Genomic DNA, 23,949 nt, shown 5'->3' on the forward strand with positions numbered 1-23,949 from the left:
ATACCAGTCCTACCGTACTGTCTGCTGTCCACAAGGCAAGGGGATACTGCTGTGTAGCACTACAGCAACACGTTTGCCAGGAGCATCCAGTAGACATATGACACTGAAAAAAGGTGAGAAACAATTTTTTTCCCTTTGCTTTCATGGAGGTGGGGAAGGGGCTGACGACATATACCCTGAACTACCCACAACAATGTTTTTGATCCTTAGGCTTTGGGAGCTCAGCCCAGATTTCAAATGGTTTTTAGAGAGTGCGGGAACTGTGGTATAGCTACAGTAGTCAGTCACCCCTCCCACCATGAGCATCCATTTGATTCTTTGGCTTTCTGGTATGACTTATCTCTGCAGCTTAAGTTGTACACAGCACTGTATTGAGTCCCCCTTGTGGCCTCTGTCCATCATGGCCTTGGAGATTTTTTCAAATGTTTTGGCATTTCATCTTTTGGAATGGAGTTCTGATAGAACAGATTCATTCCCCCTTACAGAGATCAGATTCAGTATCTCCTGTACTGTCCATGTTGGAGCTCTTTTTTGATTCTGGGACTTCATGGTCAACTGTGATCATCAGCGCTCCACACTGGGCAAACAGGAAATAAAATTCAAAAGTTCGCGGGGATTTTCCTGTCTACCTGGCCAGTGCATCCGAGTTCAGATTGCTGTCCAGAGCGGTCACAATGGTGCACTGTGAGTTAGCTCCCGCAGGCCAATAGTATCAAATTGCAGCCACACTAACTCTACTTCGAAATGGCAATGTCGATTTTAGCAGTACTCCCCTCATCGGGGAGGGGTACAGAAATCAATTTTAAGAGCCCTTTATATCGAAGTAAAGGGCTTCGTTATGTGGACGGGTGCAGGGTTAATTCGATTTAATGCTGCAAAATTCGAGATAAACTTGTAGTGTAGACCAGCCTAAGAGAACCAGGCAAAGGAAAAGATGGGCTAGTGAAGGAGAAATAGTGCTCAGGAACAGGTTTGCTGAGTTGGAAAATGAAGAAGGGGCACAGCAGGTGGTCGATGAAGGTGAGAGGGCAAGGAAGAAGAGTCCTTGCTAATCCTATAGGAAGAGGGGAAGAGTCAATGGAGATAACAACAAATATGAACCCCAGGAGGATATGAAATGGGTTGCAGAGGATTTCAAGGGTGAATAGGAATTCAGAGGACTTGCAGCCAGAAGGAACGGCATAGAGCGGAGAATAGCACCATCACTAGGAAAAGGCAGGTCTAAGTGACTGGGGACTCCTTACTGAGAAGAATAGACAGGCCTGTAACTAGAGCTGATCCGGAGAACAGAAAGGTGTGCTGTCTTCCGGGTGCTAAGATACAGGATGTGGACTTGAGGCTGAAGAGGATCCTAACAGGAGCGAGAAAGAATCCACTGACTGTCCTTCATGTGGGAACAAATGATATGAATGATATGGCTAGATTCTCACTGGAACATATCGAGGGAGACTATGCAAGGCTGGGGAAGAGGCTTAAGGAAATTGAGGCTCAGGTGATCTTCAGTGGGATTCTGCCTGTTCATAGAGAAGGGCAACAAAGGTGTGAGAAGATTATGATGATCAAGAGATGGCTCAGGCATTGGTGCTATAAGGAGGGCTTTGGAACGTATGGCCACTGAGAGGCATTCGTGGACAGAAGATTGTTCTCTAGTGATGGACTTCACCTGAGCAGGAAGGGAAATAGACTTCTAGGATGGAGGCTGGCATAACTGATTGAGAGAGCTTTAAACTAGGAATTGGGGGGAGATGGCTGGGAGATGTCCAGGTAATCTCCACGCCACATTTTAATGTTGAGAGTAAAGAAAACGAAGTAAGAAAGGATACAGCCGTGGGTAGGAGAATGGACATAAGGAGGAAGAGTAGTGTAGATACCAGTCTAACAGGTGATACTGGGGGCAGAATGTCTGTCCTAACCGGGTAAAGAATGTCAGTGGAGCCAAACGGCAAAAATTAAGGTGTTTATACACCAATGCGAGGAGCCCAGGTAACAAAATGAAGGAATTAGAGTTACTGCTGCAGGAAGTGAAACCAGATATTATAGGGATAACAGAAACATGGTGGAATAGTAGCCATGACTGGAGTACAGGCATTGAAGGCTGTGTGCTGTTTAGGAAAGACAGAAATAAAGGCAAAGGTGGTGGAGTAGCACTTTATATCAACGATGAGGTAGACTGTAAAGAAATAAAAAGAGATGGAATGGATAAGACAGAGTCTGTTTGGGCAAAAATCACAGTGGGGAAGAAAGCTACTAGACCCCCTCCTGAGATAGTGCCTGGGATGTGTTATAGACCACCGAGATCTGATCTGGATATGGACAGAGACCTTTTCAATGTTTTTAATGAAGTAAACACTAATGGGAATTGTGTGATCATGGGAGACTTTAACTTCCCAGATATAGACTGGAGGACAAGTGCTGGTAATAATAATAGGGCTCAGATTTTCCTGGATGCAATAGCTGATGGATTCCTTCACCAAGTAGTTGCTGCACCAAAAGAGGGGATGCCATTTTAGATTTGGTTTTGGTGAGTAGTGAGGACCTCATAGAAGAAATGACTGTAGGGTACAACCTTGGTTCGAGCGATCATGAGCTAATTCAGTTTAAACTAAATGGAAGTTAAACAAAAATGGACCTGTGACTAGGGTTTTTTATTTCAAAAGGCCTAACTTTAAAAAATAAGGAAATTAGTTAGGGAGATGGATTGAACTGAAGAACTTGTGGATCTAAAGGTGAAGGAGACCTGGAATTACTTGAAGTCAAAGTTGCAGAAGCCTGCATCCCAAGAAGGAGGAAAAAAAATCATAGGCAGGAGTTGTACACCAAGCTGGCTGAGCAAGCATCTCAGAGAGGTGATTAAGAAAAAGCAGAAAGCCTACAAGGAGTGGAATATGGGAGTGATCAGCAAGGAAAGCTACCTTACTGAGGTCAGAACATGTAGGGATAAAATGAGAAAGTCCAAAGGCCATGTAGAGTTGGACGTTGCAAAGGGAATTAAATCCAATAGTAAAAGGTTCTACAGCCATATAAATTAGAAAAAACAAAGAAGGAAGAAGTGGGACCGCTAAACACTGAGGATGGAGTGGAGGTTAAGGATAATCTAGGCATGGCCCAATATCTAAACAAATACTTTGCCTCAGTCTTTAACGAGGCAAATGAGGATCTTAGGGATAATGGTAGGATAACAAATGAGAATGAGGATATGGAGGTAGATATGACCACATCTGAGGCAGAAATCAACTTGAACAGCTTAATGAGACTAAATTGGGGGGACCAAATAATCTTCATCCAAATATATTAAAGGAACTGGCACATGAAACTGCAAGTCTATTAGCAAGAATTTTTAATGAATCTGTAAACTCAGGGGCTGTACCATATGACTGGAGAATTGCTAACATAGTTCTTATCTTTAAGAAAGGAGAAAAAAGTGATCCAGGCAACTACAGGCCTGTTAGTTTGACATCTGTAGTACGCAAGGTCTTGGGAAAAAAATTGAAGGAGAAAGTAGTTAAGGACATTGAGATCAATGGTAATTGGGACAAAATACAACATGGTTTTGCAAAAGCTAAATCATGCCAAACCAACCTGATCTCCTCCTTCTTTGAGAAGATAACTTATTTTTTAGACAAAGGAAATGCAGTGGATCTAATTTACCTCAATTTCAGTAAGGCATTCGATACAGTCCCACATGGGGAATTATTACTTAAATTGGAACAGATGGGGATCAATATGAAAATTGAAAGATGGATAAGGAACTGGCTAAAGGGGAGACTACAATGGGTCGTACTGAAAGGTGAACTGTCAGGCTGGAGGGAGGTTCCTAGTGGTGTTCCTCAGGGATCAGTTTTGGGACCAATCTTATTTAATCTTTTTATTACTGACCTTGGCACAAAAAGTGCAAATGTGCTAATCAAGTTTGTGGATGACAGAAAGCTGGGAGGTATTGCCAATACAGAAAAGGACCAGGATATCCTACAGAAAGATCTGGATGACCTTGTAAACTGGAGAAATAGTACTAGGATGAAATTTAATAGTGAAAAGTGCAAGGTCATGCATTTAGGGAGTAATAACAAGAATTTTGGTTATAAATTGGGGACACATCAGTTGGAAGTAACAGAGGAGGAGAAGGATCTTGGAGTATTGGTTGATCACAGGATGACCTGAGCCGCCAGTGTGATATGGCCGTTATAAAAGCTAATGCGGTGTTAGGATGCATGAGGCAAGGTATTTCCAGTAAAGATAAGAAGGTGTTAGTACCATTGTACAAGGCATTGGTGAGACCTCATCTGAAATACTGTGTGCAGTTCTGGTCTCCCACGTTTAAGACAGATGAATTCAGACTGGAGGCGGTACAGAGAAGGGCCACTAGGATGATCCAAGGAATGGAAAACCTGTCTTATGAAAGGAGACACAAAGAGCTTGGCTTGTTTAGCCTAACCAAAAGAAGGCTGAGGGGAGATATGGTTGCTCTCTATAAATATATCAGAGGGATATATACCAGGGAGGGAGAGGAATTATTTAAGTTCAGTACCAATGTGGACACAAGAATAAATCAATATAAACAGGCTATCAGGAAGTTTTGGCTTGAAATTATATGAAGGTTTCTAACCATCAGGGGAGTGAAGTTCTGGAACAGACTTACAAAGGAAGCAGTGGGGGCAAAAGACATATCTGGCTTCAAGACTAAGCTTGATAAATTTATGGAAGGGATGGTATGATGAGATAGCCATATTTTGGCAGTTAATTCATCTTTGATTATTAGCAGATAAGTATGCCCAATGGTCTGTGATGCGATGTTAGATAAGGTGGGATCTGAGTTACTGCAGAGAATTCTTTCCCGGGGGCTGGCTGGTGAGTCTTGCCCACATGCTCAGGGTTTAGCTGATTGCCTTATTTGGAGTTGGGAAGGAATTTTTCTCCAGGGCAGATTGGCAGAAGCCCTGGGGAGTTTTCTCCTTCGTCTGTAGCGTGAGGGCATGGGTCACTTGCTGGAAGATTCTCTGCACCTTGAAATCTTTAAACCATGATTTGAGGACTTCAATGGTTCAGACATAGGCTTGATACAGGAGTGGATGGGTGAGATTCTGTGGCCTGCGTTGTGCAGGAGGTCAGACTAGATGATCATAATGATCCCTTCTGACTTTAAAGTCTATGAGTCTATGAAAAATGCCTGAATGAAAATGGAACCTAGGCAAAGAGACCCTGAAGTCTCCATGGTATTGGGCCTCCTAAGTTACTTTGAAAATGGAAGTTAAGTTTGACCTGACTCTCCCTTGCTGCAATCTAAGTGGATTACCTCTTGTCCTACCCATCATAGGCACAGAGCCCAAAAGTGGAGACAGTGCTCCAGCTGAGGCCTCACCAGTGCTGTGTACAGCGGGACAGTTACCTCTCTCTTACATATGACATTCCTGTTAATAGAACCCAGAATGACATTTTCTGTTTTCAAAACAGCATCACACATTTCAGTCTGTGATGCAATATAACCCCAGAACATTTTCTGCAGTACTGCTGCCTAGTCAGTTATTCCCCATTTTAGATTTTTTACATTTGATTTTTTCATCCTAACTCTAATACTTTGTACTTGTCTTTATTGAATTTTAAATTATTGATTTCAAACCAATTCTCCAATGTATCAAGGTCATTATGAATTCTAAAACTCTCATCCAAAGAGTTTGTGACTCCTCCCAGGTTTGTGTCATCCACACATTTTATGAGTTTATTCTCTACTCCATCATCCAAATCATTAATGAAAATATTGAATTCTACCAGGTTGAGGAGAGTGATATTATTTATGTATCTATAGAACACAGTGACCAGAGAGAAAAGTGATAAAGAAACTAAAGGCCAACAAGCATATGTCTTACCTAATCCTCAGCATTTCCCTCAAAACCTGGGCTGGCCCATCCTATTCCAGGTACCCCTGCTTCTGGGGACTGGGTTTCACTCTCCTTCCCTGCAGACCCTGCCTCTCCCTCTCTGTTCATCAGGGCTCCCTTTTCATAGTTCCCAAACTCTTTGTTTAATTTTCCCACTTGAAGGGCCCCTCCCTTCGCCCAAGCTAGAGGGGTTGTGCCCAGCTTAGTCTGAGGCAAAAGTTGAAAGGCCTTGACCCCTGTATTGTCTGTTAAGTACCAGTGACTGGGTTCTCTGTAGCCATTGTCTGCCTTGCTAGGACATGTGGCGAGCTTCAGCAGGAGTTACTCTTTGAACCCTGGTAGGAAATGGCAAAACAGCAATAAAAGAAACAGAGGTAACACATAATATACATAAACATACAGACGTTTCCCATCGTCTTTGCAAGGGTCATAGTGGACAAGCAACTGAACTAGAGCTCCTAGGGAGATGCTGTGAAAAGGCTGAGGTGATCCTTGGAAGGTTAAACAGGGGAGCAGTGAGAAGAACTGGCTGAAACACAGGATTTCATTTTGCTATTTCAAAACTTCCTGTGAACTAGAAATCCTCTCAACAATTTGTTCTGGAAAAACCAACACATGGAGTGTCGGACATGAAATTTGCTCCCAGAGACACCAGCAGATGTTGAGTGACACTGACATTCTTGTCAGTTTCACTAGTGCTAAGAGAAAAACAAAAATGTCCATTTCTCTCAGCTGCTGCCGGGGCTCCCAAGGTCTGTGGCTCTTGGGCAGCCTTGCCATGCAGATGGCCTTGGACTGGGGACCCCTGGGCTTCCAGACTCCTGGGCCAGCTCGTGTCCCAAATAGCCCACTGGCCTGGGAGCCTCAAAGCTCTGGGGTCCCCAGTCTGAGGCAGTCTGCAATTCACGGCTGTCTCACAGCCACAAACCCTGGGAATCAGGATTCCATCCCAGGATTTCTAAATTCCCTGCTGTGGACCTGGGAGCTGAGCCCTGATTAAAGCTGGGACTCCCGTCTCCATGGCAGGGTTGCCCTGGAACTGCAGATTATAGAACACCAGGGTCCCTGGTGCTGGGGCAGTCTACATGGTGCAGCTATCCCAGAGCAGCTGACCTGAGAAGACTGGGGTACCTGGCCCCAAGGCAGTTAGGATGGCAGGGATGGCTGGAGCTCCCCAAGCGAGCTGCCACTTAACCATGCAAGTTTCTGCCACAACCTGCCTGTGGTCTGGAGAAAGTTCATTGCACTCGACTCACTTTCATGGGAAATGTCAAACAAAAATGATTGGGTTCAGTTCAGGAGTAACTGTATTAAATTCTGTAGTCTGTTACCCAGGAGGCCAGACGATATAATCTAATGCTTCCTTCAGCCCTTAAAACCTGTAAAACTCTGTATCTAAAAGTAAGTTAAATTTGTAAAGCTGAGCACTCAAACATTCAGAATGCCAGACTCTTACTGTCCTCTGAAATTAGTCCCTTTTGTATTTGCATTGTGATGCAATCTTTAATTACATCATCAAATATTTGCCCCAGGACCTCTGCCTCATTCAGTGCACAAGTGCTGACTGAATGGGTGGATGGTCAATAGTTCTTTTTACACTCCTTGTTCAGTGTGTGGCCCCAGCCCCTATGTACTGCACGTCATGCAAACTGAACTCCCAAACAGAATTGCTAATTTCCTCATGGGCTTCTCTATAGAGCTCATTTCTATGGTAGCTGAGTGCTTCACAAACATTAAAAAAATTCTCTTCACAGCCTCCCTGGGAGGCAGGGAAGTGTTGTTATCTCCATTTTACACAAGGGGAACTGAAGCCCAGAGACACTATGGGCAAAATGATCAAAAGTTTTGACTGATTTGGGTGCCCAACTTGAGACACCAGGTTCTAATTTTTCAGAGTCCTTAGCATTATACAGCACTTAGTGTATTCAAAGCACAGCACCTACTGACTTCCACTTACAGCAGTGAGTGCTCACCACTTCTGCAAACCAGACCCCCACAGTTACAAATGGGCCAGGAATGAGGAACACACAGTTAATGATCATCTGTGAAACTTTTGGTTTAATTGACTTGCCAGGCATCACATAGGAACTCTATGGCATAGGCAGGGATAGAATCCAATTCCCCAGGGCAACATTCAACTGTGTTAACAAGAGACTCTCCTTTCTCTTTCTGCAATCCCCTTCACAGTTTCTGCAACCAATGAGCCAGGGTTCCTACATAGAACAGCATCCTCACACCACAACCCTGATTCAGAGCAGCACTGTCTAGCATAGGCGTAGTTTGACTGCTATGTTTGGGGCAGAGAGGGATAGAGAGTATGTGCGTACACACACACACACACACACACACACACACACACACACACGTGCTGAACCCATGTCTCTCCTCCTGCCTGGAGTTGGTCCCTGGGCTGCCAGCGTTGGAGGGGACAGGATGGCTTAATGGGTGAGCCCCAGCTGCTGCTGTCTACTGCAACGACCTGAGTTTGGGAGCTGCAGCCACTCCAGCACCAGCTGTTGCAGAAATGTTGCTGGTCTGGTGCCTCCCAGGGCTGTTGCAGCCGCCTCACTGCTGGGGCTGCTGCTACCGAGGGGACACCACATGCTGGGCTTCTGCTCCCCTCTCTCATTTTTGTATCTCCTTCTCTTCCCCATCCCATCCCCCTTCACCTGCCCCATGCCCCTTCCCATCCCCCATCCTCTCCTCACTGTCTCCTGCCCCATCCCCCTCTCCCACTGTCCCCTGCATCCCTGCAGGCACTCACCATTCTACCAGAAATGGTCATGCATTAGGACCCAGGAAGAAATGACTCCATCCCGCCCCTCTTCTCCCTGCACCGATCTTGCATGCCCCCCTCATGCCTTGCCTCTGTCAATGCCTCCCTGCATCCTCCCAAACTATGCCCATCCTGTCTATCCTGTGCACTGAATGAGACAGGGGTTCCATGGAGAAAATACCTTGTTGTCTTGTAATTAAAGATGATATCTTAATGAATACATAAAAGTGAGTCAAATAAAGTTGCAAAGACAACTTTAATTTTGCCATTTCCTTGTTTTTTACTGCTCAACTTTGCAAAGCTAATGTGCCCTACAAGTAAAACTTTGTGCATCATTTCCTAAGTTTTTGAAAAAGCAAACTGAAAAAACAGACATTTCCAGATGCAGAATCATGTTGCTACCCTCCAGATGCCACCCATCTTGATTTTACCTGGACAGTCCTGTCTTTGGCTTCTGTGTCCGGGTGCCATTTAGGGTTGCCAGGTGCCTGGTTTTCTAGAGGAAAGTTCGTCTGAAAAGGGACCTAAATGGCACCTGAACCAAAAGTCTGGTTTCCACGGGGTTGGGGGAGGCACCAGGTCATTAATCTGTGCCAGCCTCTGCTCAGCCAGGGCGGTTTCATATCTGCAGGCAGGCTCCTTGAGACAATCCAGCGAGTGACAAGGGAAGAGGAGAAGTGAGCGACTGGGGCAGGGCCTTGAGAGGAAGGTGCAGAGAAGGGGATGGGCCTCGAAGAAAGAGGTGGAGCAGGAGCAGGGCCTTGGTGGAAGAGGTGGAGAAGGGTGTGGCTTTGGGAGGAAGAGGCAGGGAAGGGGGTAGAGCCTCGTGGATCTGATTACCAGCCATTAGAAAGATGGCAACCCTATGACACCCATACGGGTCATCAGTAGGGTTGGAACCTTTAGATCCACAGCAGAAATCACTGCCACTTGAGCTAATGGAGTAAGTGACAGTAGTAGTAGGTTGTCATCCTCTTTGTGGACCAGCACTAAAGGGGGATCCAAACATTTTGTTGGGAGGGGTTGACAGATATTTGCTGACAGCAGGGGAATGGCAAAACTCAGGGATACTGGGTTCCATTCCAGGCTCTGGAGAGATGTGTGTTCGAGTAGTGACAGACCCTTCTTCCCCTGTTCCCTCAAACCTAACCCCTTCCGCCTCATCCCTTCCAAGCTGTCCCTGTCCCAGTCCTGTCTCTTCCCCATCCCTTGCTCTGTGTCACATTCCCATTCTCCTTGTCTACACAGTTCCCGTCTCCACTCCTCAAGCTTCTCATCCACAGTCCTAGTCTCCTTGCCAAGCCAGTCCTAGACTTCACATCTGGCTTCCTCAGCCAAGTCCGAGTTCCCTCCTGTTCTCTGTGCTGTCCCTCCCCTCTGTGGTCCTCAGCTGATCTGTTTCTCACACTTACCTTTGCCTTGAGTTGTCGTGTCTGTCCCAAGCCCCAGTATCCTTCCCTAGATGCCTCATCCAGTTTCAGAGTTTCTCTCTACACACATTTAGTTTGTGGCAAACTGGGATGTAAATTTACCTCGCACTAGCCTGCTGCACACTGAGTGTCCGTGTGGAACCTGCTGCTGCACACTAACATTTCTGTAGTGCTTGGAAATGGGATAGATCAAAGCACACAAGGGCTGTTAGGGCTTCTCTTTGCTACCACACTAAATCAGTGTCACTGTATCGATGCAGCGGTGCCGAATTAACGTGTCTAGTGAAGATGCAAGACGTTGATGGGAGAGTGCTCTCCTGTTTGCATAATTAGTCATATAATCACAGAATATTAGGGTTGGAAGAGACCTCAGGAGGTCATCTAGTTCAATCCCCTGCTCCAAGCAGGACCAACACCAACTAAATCATCCCAGTCAAGGCTTTGTCAAGCTGGGCCTTAAAAACCTCTAAGCATGGAGATTTCGCCACCTCCCTAGGTAACCCATTCCAGTGCTTCACCACCCTCCTAGTGAAACACTTTCCTAATATCCAACCTAGAACTCCCTCACTGCAACTTGAGCCCATTGCTTCTTATTCTGACATTTACCACCACTGAGAACAGCCTAGCTCCATCCTCTTTGGAACCCCCATTCAGGCGAAAACACATGACGTCAATGGGAGAGAGCTCTCCTGTCTACATAATTAGTCCACCTCATTGAGAGGCAGAAGCTCTGCTGGCGGGAGAACATCTCCCGCTGACGTAGTATGATACAGACACTGGTTTAAGTCAATATAAGTTACATTGCTCGGTGTTGCGGGGGATGTTTTCACAGCCCTGAGCAACGTAACTTACATTGACTTAAGAAGTAGTGTAGACAAGGCCTAAGCTACACCGTCCTCATGGGCACTCGGTGCCTGGCATGACAGTGCAGGGTAGATTTACACCCCAACTCCTAATCTCCTTCCTCAGCAAATCACAATGTCTCCCCATCCACTTCCTGTCCTAATCACCCTGCCTAGCCAGTCCTAAGCCTAGTCTACACCAATTTAACCCTGCACCCGTCCACACAACGAAGCCCTTTATATCGATATAAAGGGCTCTTAAAACTGATTTCTGTACTACTCCCCAATGAGAGGAGTAGTGCTGAAATCGGTATTGCCATGTCGGATGAGGGTCAGTGTGGCCACAATTTGACGGTATTGGCCTCCAGGCGGTATCCCACAGTGCAGCATTGTGACCGCTCTGGAAAGCCATCTGAACTCGGATGCACTGGCCAGGTAGACAGGAAATGCCCCGCGAACTTTTGAATTTCATTTCCTGTTTGGCCAGTGTGGAGAGCTAATCAGCACAGGTGACCATGCAGAGCTCATCAGCACAGATAACAATGCAGTCTCCTGAGAATCAAAAAAGAGCTCCAGCATGGACTGTATAGGAGGTACTGGATCTGATCACTATATGGGGAGAGGATTCCATGCTAACAGAACTCCGTTCCAAAAGATGAAATGAAAAAACATTTGAAAAAATTTCCAAGGCCATGATGCAGAGAGGCCACACTAAGGACTCAGGACAGTGCCATGTGAAAGTTAAGGAGCTCAGACAAGCCTACCAGAAAATCAAAAGAAGCAAACGGAAGGTCCGGGACAGGGCCGAAAATATGCCGCTTCTACGCTGAGCTGCATGCAATTCTAGGGGGGTCTGCCACCACTACCCCACCCCTGTCGGTGGATTCCGAGGTGGGAATGGTAATCTCAGACATGGCTGAGGATTCTGCAGATGGGGAAGATGAGGAGGAAGAAGAGAAGGACAAGCTTGCAAAGAGCACACAGCACTCCATTCTCCCCAACAGCCAGGAGCTTTTTCTCACCCTGAGGGAATTACACTCCTAGCCCTTCCAAGCCACTATCCCACACAATGAAGCCATGGAAGGGACCTCTGGTGAGTATACCTTTGTAAATAAAAAACATGGTTTAAAAGCAAGTGTTTTTTAATGATGAATTTGCCCTGAGGACTTGGGATGCATTTGCGGCCAGTACAGTTATTGGAAAAGTCTGTTAACATGTCTGGAGATGGAATGAAAATCCTTCAAGGACATCTCCATGAAGCTCTCCTGGAGATACTTCAAAAGCCTTTGCAGAAGGTTTCTGGGCAGGGCAGCCTTATTCCATCCTCCATGGTAGGACACTTGACCATGCCATGCATGTAGCAAGTAATCTGGTATCATTGCATGACAAAGCCTAACTGCGTATGGTCCCAGTGTTTGCTGGCATTCAAATAATATCCGTTCTTTATCTCATTGTGTTATCCTCAAGAGAGTGATATCGTTCATGGTAACCTGGTTGAAATTCAGGAATTGAAATAAGGGGACAGAGATGACCATTCCTACTGGGCTGTTTGCCTGTTGCTTAAAAGAAATCCTTCCTTGCAGGTAGCCAAGCAGGGGGAAGGGGAGGGGGTGATTGGCGCTGAGCTTTTTCTCGTTTGGCTTGCAGGGATCTTCCCTGCTACCAGTCACGCAGTGGGAGGATGAAGGGGGGTGTTTAGCAGTGATCTTCCATGATACCAGTCTCACGGTGGGGGGAGGGGTAAAGCAATCATCCCAGAGAATTGGATGTGGGGATGATTTCTGCTGCTGCATGTTAACAGGAAAGGAGCAGCACTGAATGGGCTTTGCTTGGTATTTGGGAAAGGAGGGCGCTGTGTATATGAAGGCTGCAGAAGCCAAAAGACAATGGCTTACTATGGCCGCATGCAAGCTAAATTCTGCTGCCTGGACCTGCATCTGTGAGATCTCTAACACCAGAGCCGCAGGCACTCAATAATAACATGCAAAATACGTCCTTGTACTGAAATCACATGTGCTATGTAAGGTGAATAGTGTTGTTCACCATGAAAGAGTATAAGCATTGTTCTGTAAAATGTATCTTTTTAAATACTTCTCTCCCTTTTTTCCTTCCTCATGCAGCTGCAAATTTTTCAAGCCTCCCTATTCCATCCCAAAGGCTATCTCATATAAGGCGGCGGAAAAAAAAGACGCGAGATGAAATGTTCTCGGAACTCATGGAAGTGTCCTGCAATGAAAGAGCTCATCTGAATGAGTGGAAGAACGTGGTATCAAATTACAGGAAAAATGCCAGTGAACGTGAGGACAGGAGGGACCCTCGAGATGAGAGGTGGCAGCAGGAAGATCAGAAGAGGCATGATGCAACGCTGTGGCTGCTGCGTGATCAAACTGACATGCTCCGGCATCTGGTGGAGCTTCAGGAACAGCAATAGGATCACAGAGTGCCGCTGCAGCCGCTGTGTAACCACCCTCCCCCCTCACCATGTTCCATATTCTCCTCACCCAGACGTGTAAGAACGCTTGGGGAGAGGCTCCGTGCACCTGCCCACTCCACCCCCGTGGACAGCCCAACCAAAAGGCTGTCATTATTTTGAAATTTTCTTAGTGGCCTTTTCCTTCCCTCCTATCCTCCTCCCAAACCACACCCGGGATACCTTGTCAGTTCTCTCCCTCTTTTTATAATGAATTAATAAAGAATACATGATTTTTAAACGATAGTGACTTTATTTCCTTAAGGAAGCTGTAATCAAAGGGGGAGGGTGGATTGCTTACAGGGAATGCGTCAATCAAGGGGGGGCGTTCATCAAGAGGAAACAAACGCAGCAGTTACACCGTCCCCTGGTCCATGATGAAACTCAATTTCAAAGCTTCTCTGATGCGCACCGCTTCCTGGTGTGCTCTTCTAATCGCCCTGGTGTCTGGCTGCACGTAATCAGCGGCCAGGTGATATGCCTCAGCCTCCCACTCCGCCATAAAGGTCTCCCCCTTACTCTCACAGAGATTGTGGAGTACACAGCAAGTAGCAATAACAAAGGAGACGTTGGTTTGGCTGAGATCTGAGCAAGTTAGTGATGTGCACCAGCGTGCCTTTAAATGGCCAAATGCACATTCTACCACCATTCTGCACTTGCTCACTCTGTAGTTGAACAACTGACTACTGTCCAGGATGTCTGTGTATGGCTTCATGAGCCATGGCATCAAGGGGTAGGCTGGGTAACCCAGGATAACTACAGGCATTTCAACATCCCCAACTGTTATATTCTGGTCTGGGAAGTAATTCCCTTGCTGCAGCCATTTAAACAGAATAGTGTTCCTGAAGACACGAGCATCATGAACCTTCCCGGCCATCCCACATGGATGTTGGTGAAACGTCCCTTGTGATCCATCAGTGCTTGCAGCACCATTGACAATTACCCCTTGTGGTTTATATAGTGGGTGCCCTGGTGCTCCGGTGCCAAGATAGGGATATGGGTTCCATCTATCGCCCCCCCACAGTTAGAGAATCCCATTGCAGCAAAGCCATCCACTATGACCGGCACATTTCCCAGAGTCACAACCTTTCATAGCAGCAGCTTAATGATTGCTTTGGCTGCTTGCATCACAGCAGCCCCCACAGTAGATTTGCCCACTCAAAATTGATTCCCGACTGACCGGTAGCTGTCTGGCATTGCAAGCTTCCAGAGGGCTATTGCCACTCATTTCTCAACTGTGAGTGCTGTTCTCATCTTGGTATTCTGGTATTTCAGGGCAGGGGAAAGCAAGTCACAAAGTTCCAAGAAAGTTCCCTTACGCATGCGAAAGTTTCGCAGCCACTGGGAATCATCCCAAACCTGCAAAACTATGCTGTCCCACGAGTCTGTGCTTGTTTCCCGGGCCCAAAATCGGTTTTCAATGGCTAGAACCTCCCCCATTACCATCAGTATCTCCAAAGCACAGGGGTCCGCGGTTTGAGAGAGTTCTGTGTCCATGTCCTCATCACTCTCGTCGCCGCGCTGCCGTAGCCGCCTCCTCCTCGCCTGGTTTTGCAGGTCCTAGTTCAGCATAGACTGCACGATAATGCGCGAGGTATTTACAACGTCCATGATTGCTTTCTTGAGCTGAGCAGGGTCCATGCTTGTTGTGCTATGGCGTTTGCACAGTTCACCCATGAAAAAAGGTGCGAAACAGTTGTCTGCTGCTTTAATGGAGGGAGAGATGAGGTTGTACCCAGAACCACCTGCGACAATGTTTTTGCCCCATCAGGCACTGGGATCTCAACCCAGAATTCCAAGGGGCGAGGGGAGACTGCGGGAACTATGGGATAGCTATGGGATAGCTACCCCCAGTGCAACACTCCAGAAATCGACACAAGCCTCGGTATGTGGACGCACACAGCCGAATTAATGTGCTTAGTGTGGCCGCGTGTACTCAACTTTATAAAATGTTTTAAAAAACCAGTTTCTGTAAAATCGGTATAATCCCGTAGTGTAGACATACTCCTAGTCTCTTTCCCTCTCCTCCCAGTCCCAGTCTTCTTGTCCAGCTTGTCCCCATTTCCTGCTTTCTCTCCCAGTCCCGATTCTCTCCATCCACCAGCCTCTAGGCTCAGAATATTCCTCCTGCATCCTTATCCTGATCTACTTTCCCCTCTCACCCTGGTCTGCATTCAATTCAGGTAGTTTCCTCCCCACACTGCCTGTGCTCAGCATGTGGAAACAGTCTCCCTCATCTCAGTTCTAGTGCCTGGTACTACTCTGGCCCACAGCAGACAGGAGCATAATTTCAGCATAATTCTATAGGTTACACGTCTTTCCACTGCTGCAAACCCTCTTCTGGACAGTCACCTTGCTGTGGTGAAGGGGCTTGAGTGCTCCAACGATCCTCAGAGCTATGCTGTCGGGATCTTCATTTTTCTTCAAATTTGGTATAATGAGAAGATTCCGGAAGACTTGAGAAATGCCAACATAGTTACAATCTTTAAGAAAGGAGATAAGTCGGAGAGTGGAAATTATTGTGGCATTGCCTTGCTATCTACAGCAGGGAAAATTCTCACCCGTATCCTCTTAAACCGATTACTTCCCCTTGCTGAGGAAATATTGCCAGAATCTCAGTGTGGTTTAAGACCATCCTGCAAGACAACCGACATAATTTTTGTTGCCCACCAAATCCAGGAAAATTCGTGGGAGCAAAATCAGGACATGTACATGGCCTTCATCAATTTGACAAAGGCCTTCAACACTGTTAATCGTGAAGCCCTGTGGAAGGTACTGGCCAGATTTGGTTGCCTTCCAAAATTTATTAAGGGCCTAAGGTTTCTTCATGATGAGATGACTACCACTGTTCTCTGTAATGGCCTGGAGATGGATCTTTTTGGCATCAAAACTGGGGTTAAGCAAGGATGTGTTATTGCCACAACCCTGTTCTCCATGTATTTAGCTGTCATTTTGGTGCTCGTTAAAGACCGCATCTCCACTGGAGTTGACATTCAATACAGAATGGATGGGCGGCTTATTAATCTTTGATGTTTGCACTGAAAGTCTAGACTCCTCAGAGCGTCCATTACTGACCTTAAGTACTCTGATGACTGAGCCATCCTTACGCACACTGAGAATGGCCTTCAGTCCACACTGGAATTTTTTGCACAAGTTTACTGAAGCCTAAGACTCTCACTCAGTATCAAGAAAACTAATGTGCTCCATCAGCCTGCTTCAGGTCTTCCACATGAGCCGCCACAAATCACCATCGAGGGGCAGACTTTGGAGAGAGTTGAGAACTTCTGGTACCTCAGTAGCCAACTTTCTCAAAATGCAAACATTGACAGTGAGATCCAGCACAGGATCCATTGTGCAAGTGCTTCCTTTAGGAAACTGCTCTGGCACCTTTTCACAGACCGTGACCTACAGCAGGACACCAAGATCCAGGTCTATAAGAGAATTGTTATTCCTACTCTCCTTTATAGATGCAAAACCTGGGTGACCTATCGACAGCACCTCAAGAGTCTGGAGAGGTACCACCAACGATGTCGCTGGAAGATCCTTTGCATCAAGTGGGAAGATCACTACACTAGCACCAATATCCTCATTGAAGTCAATGTCACCAGCATTGACACAATGATCTTCACTCACCAACTCTGCTGGACTGGACATTGTGTGCAGATGCCAGACTTTCGCCACCCAAAACAAACCCTCTACTCTCAGCTAACTCATGGTCAGAGATCCTGTGGTAGTCAGAGGAAACCCTACAAAGATACACTGAAAGTGTATCTCAAGAAAAGTCATGTAGACAGCCCAAGCTGGGAGGAGCAAACAACCAACGAATCTCAATGACGCTTCATCCTCCATCAGGCAGTGGCCCTATTCAAGAAGAAGTGCCTTGACCTCAAAGTTGAAAAGAGAGAGAGAAGGAAAGAAAGAAAAAGAAGTTTCTCCCAGCAGGCAACTGATCTGTCAGGAAACGTTTGTACCTACTGCGGGAAAATCTACGGTTCCAGGATCGGACTCATGAGTTGTCTCAGGACCCGTATGTAAATCTGTGCTAGAGATCATCCTCGAATGGAGGAATCGCTGATGGTGGCAATGATACTGCTGCAACCAATGAAGCTGTGGGCCTACAGACAGCAGCCTCTTTCACTGTGCATCCCTGATTCACTCCCTGGCCACCATCCAGCCTGTGCACGGATTGAGACAGGGACCTTAGCAAAGAAGAATGTTTTGGTGAAGTCTGGTATTAATCCAATCAGAAATGAAATCTGAAAGCTGAACGAGAAGAGGTTGAGAGAGACAAGGTGGCTGAGGTAATATCTTTAATTGAAGCAACTTGTTGGTGAGAGAGAAGAGCTTCTGAGCTTACACACAGCTTGTCTCTGTAGGATCAAAAGTTTGTCTCTCTCCAACAGAAATGGGTCCAATAAAAGATATTACCTCACCCACCCTGTCTCTCTAATATCCTGGGACTAACACGGTTACAACAACACTGCATATAAGAAGACGACTGTCACTTTTTGGAAAGTTTTCTACTATTGTGTCAGGACAGCATCTCTCAAAAATTGCTTGAGGCAGAAACATCACAGCTCCTGTATAAAGAACAGGAGTACTTGTGGCACCTTAGAGACTAACAAATTTATTTGAGCATGAGCTTTCGTGGCTACAGCCCACTTCATCGGATGCATAGAATGGAACACACAGAAAGAGGCAGGAGCTATCCGCCTCACTACCTGAGGAGAAGAGTCATTAGCCTGCCAGCCAAGGCAGTCACCAGAGACTAAGCGCTGTCTCCCGAGCCAAGGGGGACTGTGGAAGAGACCCAGGAGCCTCCGGCAACTGAGGTAACTGGGTCCCTGAAGTTCAGAGACATTGTGGGGTTCAGTCTCAACAAACTTGCAGCTGCCTCACATCAAGGAGCCTGGGACCGCAGCAGGAGGCCACCCAAGATATACGAGAGGACGCTATGGGATACAAGCCGCCAGTGAATGAGACTAAAGGAGTCATGCCCCAAACAAAAGGGACAGTGATAGGAAGTAGCCTGGGGCAGGGGATTTAGATCTCTGCTGGGAGACCTCCCCTATTCAAGGGTAGATGCATGCAGGACCCTGGCCTGTGAGCTGGTGGAGAGGGAAGGCCTGGGTTTCCCTTCCCCACTGCCTAAAATACTGAGGCAACTTAACCTGGATGTCGCCTGCCCCTTTAAGCGCCCTGTTACAAACCTGAACTTTTTTCCCCACTGCAAATGTGCAGCTCCAGCTGAGATGCAGACGCAGTTTTACAGAAAGGTGCACAGAAGGGACTTTTGCTGATACCCCTTTGTTTGTGAGCAGCTCCTTCCTTCTACTGAGGCTCAGAGGAGAGGGACTCCCTGCTGTGCACTTGCTAGGTGTGCAGCACAAGGCATTGCAGTTGTTATTATCAGGTTAGGGAATTTACAATGGTGACGATCAATCTGTTTTCTTGAGTGTTTCAAAGTCCTGACAATGAATCTTTGTAAAGTTCCCACCCACACCAGATATTTTATTTTTTAAAAATACTAAGAAATTGCATATAATCCCTCCTCCCCATGTGAAGAGTGTATTGATGTTTGTCATTGAAACACTCAAAATCCAGGAAAGGGTTGAGATTAAACACTGCCCTGAGCTCCCATTGCCAGGGGGAGCTGCTAAAACTTTTGGAACTATGGTAAAATATTTTCTCTTCCTTGTGCTATATTCAGAGGAAGATATTATTCCTACTAAATGTTAAGAAAAGAGAAGTTAAAAAAAACTTATAATGAGTCTGTAGCTGTAATGTTAACTACTGAGTCACAACAAATGTCTCCATAATATGATATTCCTGTGCTGTGTAGGGATGAGGTATATTTTTGGCTGAGCTCTCTATGCTATGCCGGATCCACTGTGTATCAGAGGTTTTGAAATTTTCTGTTACTAGTTGGTCCAAAATGTGAGAAGTAACAGAGCAGACAGGGGAGTTTCTGGCCAAGCTGAGAGAATCCCCCCATTCCTTGGTCACTTTATGAGGGTGGCAAAAGGGACACATAAATACCTCACCCTCTGTATCTCTGCGGTTGGGTGTCTGGGTCTGGATTTTGGCATGAGTGTAACATTTTCAAAAGTGCCTCAGCGACTTAGGAGCCTAAGTGACATTTTCCTTTTCCATTTTCTCTCCTGTCTGCATTTTTAGACCCATTCAGAGGGAAAGGGAAAGGAAAGACATGGCACTGAAACAACTGGAAATGAGATAATGAAAACACTTCACAGTCACACAGGGGGCTCCTTAGTGACCAGAGACATGAACAGGAATAACTACAGCTTAGTAATAATAAATATTACAGAATTTGCTCTGTTTTTGGTCGTTTCTCATTAGGGTCACAGGCACACGATGTCCTCTGGGTTCAAGCCCTTTTGTCTCAGGGGATTTGCCTTTCAGGACCAAGCTGGCTGATTCTTACCTGAACAGGTCACTCCAGCATCCTGTCCATGATTGCAGTTACTCTGACCCCATCCCTCGTTCCTGCAGTGCCAGAGAGCAGACTCGGTACCATCACAGGCAACTTCATCCAGCAAAATTGGTCCAGATCCTGCTCCAAAATGAGCTTTGTCATGGGCACTGATAGCAGATCCACATCCCAACTGCTTACAAACAACTCCAGCATCTGCCATGTCCCAGTCATCACTACACACCGTCCCCCACTGATCCTGGTGTTTAACCTCCACTCTCCCAGCACAGGGGCTGCCTCCATCCGCCAGTCTCAGATCATTCACACCTTCAAAAAGAGACATAGAGCAGGGTCAGAGCGAGCAGGGAGCCCCCTCCCCAGCATTATCACAGCAGAGTCAGCACCTGGCAGCAGGGGATCTGCACCCAGAGCCAGGAGAATGGGACATGCCCAGAGCTGCCTCATGGCTCCACCTGATCCTATCTCAGGGCCTCACACTCGGGGCTGTCAGTGCTCCAGCTCTCGCCATTTTATCCCCATTCTGGTGGTTTGGGGTGTTTTTACCTGTCTCATGAGAACATGATGAAAGGCACCAACTCACCGAGTTTTCCTTATTCCAAATGGCGCCATCTCCTGTCACTGTCATTGTGGCTGAAGCCAGCGAGATGGCAGGGAAAGGGTCTGCACTGGGGTAACAGGGAGGCAGGAGAGATGGTCAGAAGGGAGGGGAGGGGACAGGGATCTGAAATTGGGGCAGGAGGGAGAGTGGAGACAGAGCACAGGGTGGACTGGAGGGAGTGCAGGGAGCATGGGGCTGGAGGGGGTTATTGAGCAGTGGCCAGGAGGGAGGGGAGGAGAAGAGGGTCTGCATGGTGAGGTGGAGAGAGGAGGGGGTCTGGAGTGGGGGACAATGAGAAGTGAGATGGGTGAGGAATTGGGCAGAAGGGTGAGAAGGAAGAGAGAGAGCAGAGAGGGGGCAGAAAGAGGCATGGGGAGAAGAGTGGGGTCTAAAAGGGCAGGAGGAGGTAGGGGTGGGGAAGGGTGATCATGTGTAAGGGGAGGAGTGAGGGGGCCTGAAGCAGGGCAGCAAGAGGGTGAGGAGGGGAGGTGGTGTGGAGCAGAGGACAGGAGGGAGGGGAAGTAGCCTGGAACAGGGGTACATGAGGGAGTATTGGGGAGGATGGTGAAGTCAGGATGGAGTGGGGGGGTGGTCTGGTGCCTGTGGACAGGAGGTAGGGAAGTTCTGGAGCAGGGGGACAGGAGGGAGTATTGGAGTGGGGAATGGAGTCTGAAGTAGGCAGGAGATGGGATCAGGAGTGGGAGGGGCAGGAGTGAAGGAGAGATGGAGAGGAGAAGGAGGGGGCTCTAGAACAGCGGCAGTGCTTCCCAGTCTCAGACAGAGACATTGTGGGGGGTGAAGGAAGCCAGGGAAGTGTTACTGTTTGCAAAAGGCTAAACCAATCCTGTCATGTTACAGTGACATAATTTCTGTGAATGGTTAATGTCAGGTCAGAGTGAAGGTCTCCAGTATCTCTGTCTGTAACTTACCCCTGACCAGTGACAGAAGTTCTGTGTGTGAGTAGGAACCATGCTGCATCAATTAGCTCAGTGACTGTCAACTATTTCCCAGCCACCCCTTTGTCTGTCAGAGGAACTGACCCAGGAAGGAAGAGCGAAGGCAGTGCTGGGCAATGGACGGCAGTTCCCCATCTCAGGGGTGAGGGGAGGGTAAGTGCAGTCTCCAGCTGAGCAGCCAGGGGAAATCGTACAGTTTAGGTGCATTAAATGGTGACTTTTCAGCCTATGATTCTCACCCCCACTATAGCAGAGGAGTAGAGAGGCGGTTTCTCAAGTCCATAGACAGACTGAGTAACATCACTAGATGGTTTTTATAACCTCGTAATTTTTGTTCTTTGGGAGCTTGGCATTACAGCCTCATGCTCCCTACCGGAGCTTCTTCTCCTCACCTGCTCCACACATTTCCCACTTCCACTGGTCTCTTCCTACCCTCCTCTCTTGGGCTCTGCCCCCTCCTCTTCTCCCCTTTCTACCTGGCCTCTCTGCCTTGCATACACAGGCTGCTCCTTCCTCAGACGAGCAGCAGACTCTGTCCCCACTCCCTGCCATTGGCTTTTCTCCCAGTAGCTCTGAGTTCCACTCCCTGCCCCCAGTTGTCTCAAGTGCTTTTGCATTTCTGGGGGATGTGGAGAGACAAAGAGAGAGGCGGTTCACAGGGAATGTGAGGAGGGGCCACTGCGTGTCACACAGTCCTAGGAGATTGGCTGGGAGAACTGGCCCCCAGGACAGGGTGTGAAGAGCCAGGACTTTCCCTGTGACTGGGAGCAAGTACGGGCATCATTAGAATACCCATGAGTTACGGCTCCATAGAGAGTTCCACTGTGGGGTGACTAGACAGCAAGTGTGAAAAATTGGGACAGGGGATTGGGGGGTAATAGGAGCCCATATACAAAAAAGCCCCAAATATCAGGACTGTCCCTATATAATCAGGACATCTGGTCATCCTATTCCAATGTGACCCCTGGAACAGGCTGGTTGCATCTGTGAATAGCTGAGTCAGGGACAGCATGTTTATGGAGACTCCATGGAGGTCAGAGAACAGCGCAGTTCACACCAGGACATGTGAATCTGCTCCTTTAATGCCAAGCAAACACAAAATGCTCACTTTGCTGCAATCTACAGGGACATTTATTCAGGTACAGCTCAGTTCAGTGCTGTCCCACAGGCAACCTATAGGTCCCAGTCTGCACTAAAGGAAAAAAGGGGCTTTTTTTCAATGGATTTGACTCAGTGATGTTTACTTGTGGCAGCACCCAAGGCTGTAACACTGCTCTAATTAAGAAGAGTACGCAGAAGTCACCTACTACAGGACAGGCCCAACAAAGAAAATAACAGAATGCCGCTAGCCGTCACCTTCAGCCCCCAAGTAAAACCTCTCCAGCGCATCATCTACAACTTCGCCTGAAGGACAATCCATCACTCTCACAAATCTTGTGAGACAGACCAGTCCTCGCTTACAGACAGCCCCCCAACATGATGAAAATGCTCGCCAGCAAGCGCACAACATACAACATAAACACTAACCTAGAATCCTATCCTTGTAACAAAGCCCAATGCCAACTCTGTCCATATAGCGAACAGGAGCTGCTAACAGGGAGTTTTGCAAGGGAGTTCTCCAGGTGAAGGAGGAGCACATACAGCATCTGTGGGGTAAGTGACTGTCTGCAGAGTTTGTGTTTGTGTTTGTGTTTGGGGGTTACTTGCTGTGTGCTGAGCTTGTGTTTGTCAGTCTGTTTGGTTTGGTTGTTTGAAGGACCGTGTGCTGTAGCTGGCAGTTGGAGGTGGAGCTACCAGGAAAGTTTGAAAGCTAGAAGCCTCTGGTAATTGGCTGAGCCTTAACCAGTGGGCGGGGCATTCACTCAGGCCAGGGCTGTGCACAAACGACCAGGGAGCTTAGCGAACAGGAGCTGCTAACAGGGAGTTTTGCAAGGGAGTTTGGAAGGGGAGTAAGAAGGGAGGGGGGGTCCCTTGTCGGTCTCATCTGTGACCCATTGGTCCCCTGAACCTAGAAACTGAGCCGCATCCAAAACCTTTCTGTTTACAGCAGAGCAGACAGGGAGCTGCAGACGGGAATTTGAGAGAGTTTGACAGAGGGAGGCTTACAATGGTGAGGAGGACCCGCAACACCTGTGGCAGCACTGCTTCTGTCTCCTCCACCTGCGCCTGTAGCCAGACAGAGCACCAAAGCATGGATGCTTTTACCCAGATTCTGGTGTGGGCTTGCGAAGACTGTAATATGCAATTTCCACTTCCTGATATCCAGGCTGGGGGTGGCATCCAATGTGAAAGGTGCCTACTGGTGGAATTTCTCAGGCAGCAGGTGGGAGAGCTACAGGAGGAGGTGGCTAGGCTGAGGAACATCCATATCCATGAGCAATTCTTGGACAGTATCTATGTGGAGACAGCTGACGTAGCTGTCCCAGTTGACAGGACTACCGACACTCCAGTGGAGGAGATGCCTCAGAGTGTATCGGACACACCAGTGGAGGAGAAGGCTCAGGGTGGACACAGCCAGCTGGTTACTTCTAGCAGCAGGCAGTGCTACAC

At 47.4% G+C, this 23,949-nt stretch overlaps 1 protein-coding gene across 7 annotated transcripts in view; it reads right to left on the reverse strand.

Moving 5' to 3' along the window:
• The window catches only part of LOC127046359 (scavenger receptor cysteine-rich type 1 protein M130-like), an 809,546-nt gene that overhangs the window by 778,414 nt on the left and 7,183 nt on the right, over nt 1–23,949 (reverse strand). For all 7 annotated transcript variants that reach the window (XM_050943267.1, XM_050943264.1, XM_050943280.1 and 4 more), the window contains exon 2: nt 19,837–20,151. In XM_050943267.1, coding sequence (XP_050799224.1) covers nt 19,837–20,151 — 315 coding nt within the window. The remainder of the gene's footprint in view (nt 1–19,836; nt 20,152–23,949) is intronic.

Source organism: Gopherus flavomarginatus, chromosome 1 (genome assembly GCF_025201925.1).
Source record: "Gopherus flavomarginatus isolate rGopFla2 chromosome 1, rGopFla2.mat.asm, whole genome shotgun sequence".
NCBI lineage: Eukaryota > Metazoa > Chordata > Testudines > Testudinidae > Gopherus > Gopherus flavomarginatus.